Source organism: Trichoplusia ni, chromosome 1 (assembly GCF_003590095.1).
Source record: "Trichoplusia ni isolate ovarian cell line Hi5 chromosome 1, tn1, whole genome shotgun sequence".
Classification (NCBI taxonomy): domain Eukaryota; kingdom Metazoa; phylum Arthropoda; class Insecta; order Lepidoptera; family Noctuidae; genus Trichoplusia; species Trichoplusia ni.
Genome location: NC_039478.1, coordinates 2458000 through 2465285, shown reverse-complemented (window position 1 = coordinate 2465285; position 7286 = coordinate 2458000). Strand labels below are relative to the sequence as shown.

The 7286-nt window shown below is 34.1% G+C and overlaps 1 protein-coding gene across 1 annotated transcript; it reads left to right on the top strand.

Annotated features, from left to right (window-relative positions):
• Positions 1-5071: 5071 nt before the first annotated feature.
• LOC113508341 lies at positions 5072-6642 on the top strand. Its single transcript, XM_026891320.1, has 2 exons — positions 5072-5511; positions 5834-6642. Exons 1-2 carry the CDS (start codon positions 5505-5507, stop codon positions 6199-6201), a joined length of 375 nt encoding a protein of 124 aa, XP_026747121.1. The 5' UTR covers positions 5072-5504; the 3' UTR covers positions 6202-6642.
• Positions 6643-7286: the final 644 nt, after the last annotated feature.

The following is a 7286-nucleotide window of genomic DNA, read 5'->3' as shown; positions in this document are numbered from 1 at the left end:
TAAAACTATCAAAATCAAATAACAAAAAAATTGGAGAGTCAATTAATTTTATTCTTAGATTCAGTCATATAATTTGTTATTTACAATGTTAAGGATTTTTACATTAAAAATATTTCTGTACCTATTTACTAGGTAGATATTTGGTCGTTTAAATGTTTAGTTGGTTCAGGTAATATATAGCTAAATTGTTAAGTCATTAAGAGAGCTTATTAAGCCCTACATCAGATGTAAATTGCATTTTGGTTCTGTTTTAAGAATCCTCCGATTGTGATGCCAAATGTTTGACATTCTATTGTAGTTTGGATACTGTTGATAATTACAATTAGATTTGTAATGCTCTATCGTCTAGTGGAATGTTTGAAGTTGTTCCCTTACGTGTTAATCGATGTTATTCTATAACTATATAAATGGGTTATTTATTGTGTCACTACTTGTGTCTACACTCAATGTTATCTAAATATAAATATTTCTTGAACATTATTGTTGCTTTATTAACCTCGTTTGAAATAATTTAAGATATCTGAACATCCAAAAGGGTATCTACTGAAGTGGTGACTTTGAATGGAGGAAGTATTCAATATTCAAACTAGTTAATTGTAGGTTTCTCTCAACTTACAGATTTAATACCCCTAAGAAACAATCTTATTACACTCTTCACAAGTTTTCATGAATATATCAGAAACTGAATAGGTTTATGATAAGAACAGAAAGGGGACTGTACAAATAAAGTATTTCATTCTAATATTTGTTTCATATATTATTTAGATCAAAGGCTTATTATGTTTCAAGGCTTTAGAGTCTGTTACTAAGTAGGAATAGGAAGTTAATAGACTGCTTGTTTGATAGCTTGATAGGATAGGCTAGCAAAGATGTTGGCCAACATCAGGGGCATGTAAATAAGCTGCCACCAACCGGAGTTATGACCAGGACCTCTCCATCAAGAGAGGTGTCGACGTTGAAGATGTGGGCATAATGCAGGTTGAACCTCCTCCATAGATTGTTAGGTACAGGCTGTGTCTAGTTCTTGACCCGCTTTTAAGCCTGCCAGTGTTCTCTCTTAGGTCTAATTTAACATCATGTATATATGTTAGAAACAATGTTTATGCTTAATACTTAAATTTGAATCTTTCTATTTGGAAGGAAATCTTTGCACTAGGTTACAAGAACGGTCTTAGGAGACAACATCAACTATTTTGAGGGATAATAGTTATTTGTTGCAATGATGAAATCAGTGGTTTTATTGTATACTTTAATTGTGATAGTAGCTTTTCAGTGTAGATACATGAATGAATGATCTAATCTTGGCAACTAAGTAGATACAAACTTAGATTACTTTTTCACTAGAATTTGAAAATACCTTTTGAATAGGGATGTGCTTGATATACTTTAATGCCTTTAAGGCTAATGCTTACTTAGACATGAAGTACCTATCTGTTGTGTGGCTTGTAGTATTGATAATGGGCTGTTAGTCATGTCTTTTTGTGAAGAGAGCCTCTTATGCATTTTCCTCTGTTATAATAAAAAATCCTGTTCCCATGGACTTCAAAGAGAGGGCATTGGTGTCTTAGCTGTAGTTAGATTGAGGGCAGAAAATATCTAAGTATTATTGCAAGATATAAACCAACATTTGTTGTGTAAAGGGATAACAGCTACCAAATGTCACACAAACATGGATGTTGACAATATAACATTATTTCTTGGTGATAAACTATTAAAAATAAGCCTTGGTTTTATGCTTACTCAAGTAGACAATTGTGTTAATTATTTCAATAACTTAAATTGAGTATGTCATACTCATATCTTTCTACCTGGAACCTTTTGTGTTGTTGCCTACTATCCCAGCACTAAGTAGGTTTCAGAAGGAGGTTTTAAATACATGTAGTGTTAGTTACTTATTTGGTTTGTAAGTGATCTTCCTATACTAAAGCTAAGCTTTATAATGACATTTGAAAACAGAGCAAGTTGAATAAATTTCTAACGGTTTTTCACCTACTCCTTTTATCAGTATTTTCAAATAAAAATATCCTTATATAGTGAGATCTAAACAAGAAACCTTTCCACGGCAAAAAACAAAAGAGTAACTAGTGTTTCCTCAACTAATAGTCATGTTTTGTCTACTCAATATAAGTGTATTGTAATAGTCAATTCTGTACCTATATAAATTCTCCTGAGCCATATTAAACCAGATATTTATCTTCACAAAAGGTTATAGTCCTTTATATCAATACCTACATAATTTTCTGTGTTTGGCAATTATAATTGCAACATTGACAAGTTTATTTGGGATTCTCTTTTTATTTTAAATCTTTTCAACTAGGTACACTGCCTTTGATTAAGGTTGCTGGATTTGTCTTGGATCTAAGTAACACACATGGTATACTCAGGTTTTATTAAAGTGGTTTTCATTTGTTCACATGATGGATTTAAGTCCGAGGTAGAAGAAAACATAAAGTAGCAAGAGATTCAGGTCTGACCATAAGAGGTTTTGTTTTTTCAGGTTTCATATCTTTATATTCAAGTGCCTACCACTTAGTAGGGTTTAGAAGAAGGTTATAATAAATTACAGTGTAGTTTTAACAGTGAAACAGGTATCTCAAGGGACTTAGAATTATTTATCAGCTTAAAAAGATCTTTAGTTTACTTATTTCCCCAAAAGGACAAGTCAACATGCATGTTCAAAGAAGGAAGGTTTATGGGTAGTCTAAAGGTTAATTTATATCCTAAACGAAGAAGAGTCAGAGGCCTATAAGTAATAATTCTAACACCATGTTGTAAACCAACCATGAAATACTAAGAAGAGATATTTACTCTCCAAAAAACTCTCTCACTTATACGGGTATTAATTAAGCTTTTAAATTCTAATTGTAGAAGAAAACAGGGACACAAACAAGTCCAATCTGAGTGAATAAGGATTTGAAATACCAGAAGGAAAGGTATTGCTATGCAAAAATGTTTTTAAGCTTTTTGATTACAATAAGCTTCTAACATTTTACATTTACATCTTGGAAACATTACTTACAATCTATTGAAGTAATGCAAAAGAAACCTGTATAGATAGAACCTCTATTCTTGATAAGTTTCTACCATTTTTGCATAAACAGACATAATTCAGTGAAGTTTTCTTAACACAGAATAGCAAAGGAAATATAATAATTTGCACAACAAATATACTTCTATTGCATTCGATTTATTTTTTTGTATCCTCTACTATAACTAGACAACATAAAAAAATTAATTCTTATAATTTTAAACAAGATTTTTAACGTCATAGACTCAGTCACTTTTAGACTAAAATATTTGTAAGATGAATTGTTTTAAAAGTAATTTGGTAAGTTTATTAAATACTCTTCATCTTATGTACATGTTTAACTAAATGCCTTGGAGTTCAGGAAGAAATCTGGGCTGAAATGAGTAGGCCTATAAGTTTTTTAACTAGTTATGTGCATGGTAGATAAATCATCAAATTTATGTCTTAAATAAGTACTGATTGTGGATTTTAAAGTGAAAAGCATTTGATAAATATATTGTTGACTGTAGAGTAAGGTCATTTATAAAATTGTTTATTTGTAAGTTTTTAAATATCTAAGTTTTTTTAACATTGTTGAAACTACTTTCAAGTTGGTTTCATGACAAAATAAAGAAGATTTTGTTCTATGTTTTGTGTGTTATGATATCGTTGAGTATAGATTAAGCTTGTGAAACAAATATTATAGTTAATAATTGAAAATTAGGCACTTTTTCAAAGTTTGTTCAAACAAAATTATTTCAGGGAAATACAGCTTTTCTATTTGGGTCTGAACTGAGACAAAATAACCATCATACGTAATTTGAAGTACTCTATCAATTAATCATTATAATAAATAATAATAATTCAATGAATAAAATAACCTTGTTTAACATAATGTTGGGAAAAGCCGACGGTGTCGCCACCCAGTTTAGTAAGGGTGCAAACTAAAGGGGTTCTGCTAAGCGTCCTAGATCAAGATTTATTGACAGAGAGGGCACGTTAAACATGTCGAACATGGGAGTAAATATGGAGGTTTTATGACTAAGCGACGCGAATATGTCATGTTATAAGCATGTCCGCTGTGTTTGTGGGAACATTAAGTTTGAAACAAGAGAGCGAAGCGATTTTTATTTGATTACGGGTTGTTTTTATTGTGTCGTAATCAATTATTAAATGAAAAGACCCTGCAAAACTTTTAAGGATTTGTTATAAAATAGAGAAACAATTGTTAGCCTACTAGGTAAGTCAGACTGCCGGGCAAAGGCTTAACCCTTAAGCGATTCTCTATGCTGGGCCATGTGGAACCAGTCAAACGTTAAGCGTGTAATAAGTAGCTTAAGATAACGAAAGTAATCCGAGAATTCGCCACATTATTTAATATTCATGGAATTATTATCATTGTTAAGTCGAAGTTAGGTATATTAAAATGAAGCTATATGCACCGCATATTATTGTTCTAAAACACTATCACTTGTGCCGTGGCTAAGAAAACCATTATCCCTAAGATTGTCTACTTCTTGTTCATCAAGCTCTACTCTATCTTGAGAGAGGTTGTGGTCGTGATATATGAGCTGTTCAGGCAGACGTCAATCGCCTTTCGATAGCGTGAAAGGTCGCCCATGCTATAAAGCCAAATAACTGTATCAAAATCTGTCGACTGTAACTTTTTAGGTGCTCCGTAGCTCTCTAACGGATACATCTATTTAGATGCGGTTTCTAACACGAAAACCAGTTCCCTAGCGAGGTCGAATTATGAAAGGTCTAAAAGGGGTGAAAATGGCGGTATTTTCAAGATTATAATTCATTTATAAGTATTCAAATGACCCATGATCTATACAGATTTAACCTGAAAGCAACCTTTGACTGCTTTAACGAACTATGAGACCTTGAATCGGTCATAACATCTTAATAAGTCGAACCGATGCCGAAATAAAACAAATTAAAAATACAAAATTGGTTAACTGTTGTAGACCCGTCTATTTATAAACACCATTTCATAGAAAATCATTTGTTGAAATATAAACTCAGACACAATTATTTGTGAATAACTTTTATACTTTCTACAATACGTTAGCAAACAAACAAAGTGTTGCTTAAGCCCTTAATGTATGAACGACCGCTAGGGGATGTTTCTGTGACACGGGCGCTACTCATCACAGCAATAAATTATGTCTACTCTTTGACCGCTTTTCCATACAATCGAATCGAGGGTCCGATTTTAACATTTGAATATCCTAGTACAAATATAGTAAACACATTAAAAAAACCGTTCGCATTTTTCGTAAGCTTAATAAATTATTTGTATCGTGATTTAAATAAATTAGTTGATTTGTTTAGTAAATTCGGTGTGTGCTTGTAATAGATGCGTCGCAGGCTCGTGACTAGTACCCCAGTCAATATTACTTTGGAGTCTGGAGCGGTCGAGTGAGGACGTTCGCTGCCGATCCCGTGCCTGACCAATTCCTGAGTTTCAACTTTTGCTGAATTCCTGATCACCATGTCTGGTAAGCGAACATATCTTGCGTGTACGTAAAATTTCAATGAAAATCATGTTTTTTTGTAAGAATATGTATATGCCCCAATCATGTCCAAGGCACATCAAAATGGCCGACTATGTTGAGGGTGTGGTTTTGCTCGTTTATCACTAAATATTTCTTATTTTAAGCAATTTCATAGCATTCCTAGCGAATATTGAAATGCTATATTATATGTAAAAGCGAATTGAATCTCTTATCACTCGAAAATTCTAAGTGGCGTTTAAATTCCCCTAATAAGCGAAGATGATTATTTTTTCATGATTTTAATTTTTTTTGCACTATGTTACAGAGCGCGACGGTTCTGCTGGTGGGAAAGCTGGGGGAAAGATGGAGAAGAAGGCTGAGCGCCGAGGCAAGAAGAAGAGCAAAGTAGGGCTCGTGGTGGCCATGGCTTCGGCCCCCGTACAAGACGTACATGACGACGAGGAGACGGTACTGGTAGAGGAACTGTGCGCGATTGTCGACAACGTCGAGGCGGAGGCTAAGAAGGCCGCCAACGGCTTGGGCAAGGCCGACGGCGACGGCAATCCCGTGGGCGGCGAGTCCGGCGAGCCCGGCGGCAAGCCCGGGCCCGAGGGGCGCGCCAAGCGCGACGACGTGCCCGACGCCATCCCCATCGGCAAGGCGGCCGGCGACGCCGGGGCCCCCAAGCTGTAAACACATGCACCAACATGTGTTTCTAAATGTCTCGATGTATTTTGTTTTATGTGTGCTTTTCGGTCATTTGGATCATTATTGTGTAACGTCAATTAACATCGAAATTTGATTCAAAATTCGTTTTAGTTGTAGGGTAACAGCTCAAGGTATCCTGACAAGATCGATTTTTACTTGCCTACATTAATCTATTGTTTAGTTCAATTTTATCAAATTATCGTCTATTTATATTTTTACACTATTTACAGGTCTTAACAAAATAAATTTTGATAAAATCGATTTTAAATTAGGTATTCTATTTTGGAAATTGTAATTTTGATACAGTTTACTTTAGTTTAGTGTGATTTCATCTTCGATTTGATCTACTGGTACAGGAATTTTCTATTGAAATGTTATCTCTACTCTGTGATAAATGTTGTGAGAAAAATAAAAAAAATCAAACCATTTTTGTATTCATTTAACCCTTCACCGATGTTAACATAAGCTTGCTTCATTTAATAAGTTTAGATGAAGCATGGTTGAATGTTTTAATGCTGAGCTAATACCCATGAATCAGTTTAATAATAAAATACGTTTTGTAATTGAAAGCTGGCCCTGATGTTCACTTGCGAATGCAAATTTTATGCCTGTGCTGTGCCGTGCGAGGGTTATAAGCTAAGCAGCATTGCGGCGGGGTACAGAATCCTGTGGTGGTTCTTCTTGCTGTGTATGGTATGATAAAATGGTTGGCAGTTGATGGCTAGCTAATTCGTGAAAGTATTCAAAGAGGTTCTATTACTGAGATCTTAAAGTAAGAGCTATATTGAATTATTCTTTGTCTTGAACTGCTGATGCAATAGATAAGGTTAATGAAGGATATTGCTTGCTATGGCGAGGTAAACAGCGAATCCTGGTTGAATGAGGTCTTAACGGAGATTGAGTTCCTTTGTATAATTTAAAGAGGTTTTCATTTTACCAGTTTTCTAAATAGACATGGTTAAAGTTTCTTTGTTTGATTTTTAGAGGCTTGCGCTTTTAGAGGCTGACATGTAAATGTTATAGGTACAAATACAATGTAAAAATATTATCTCTGTATTAAACAAGGAATT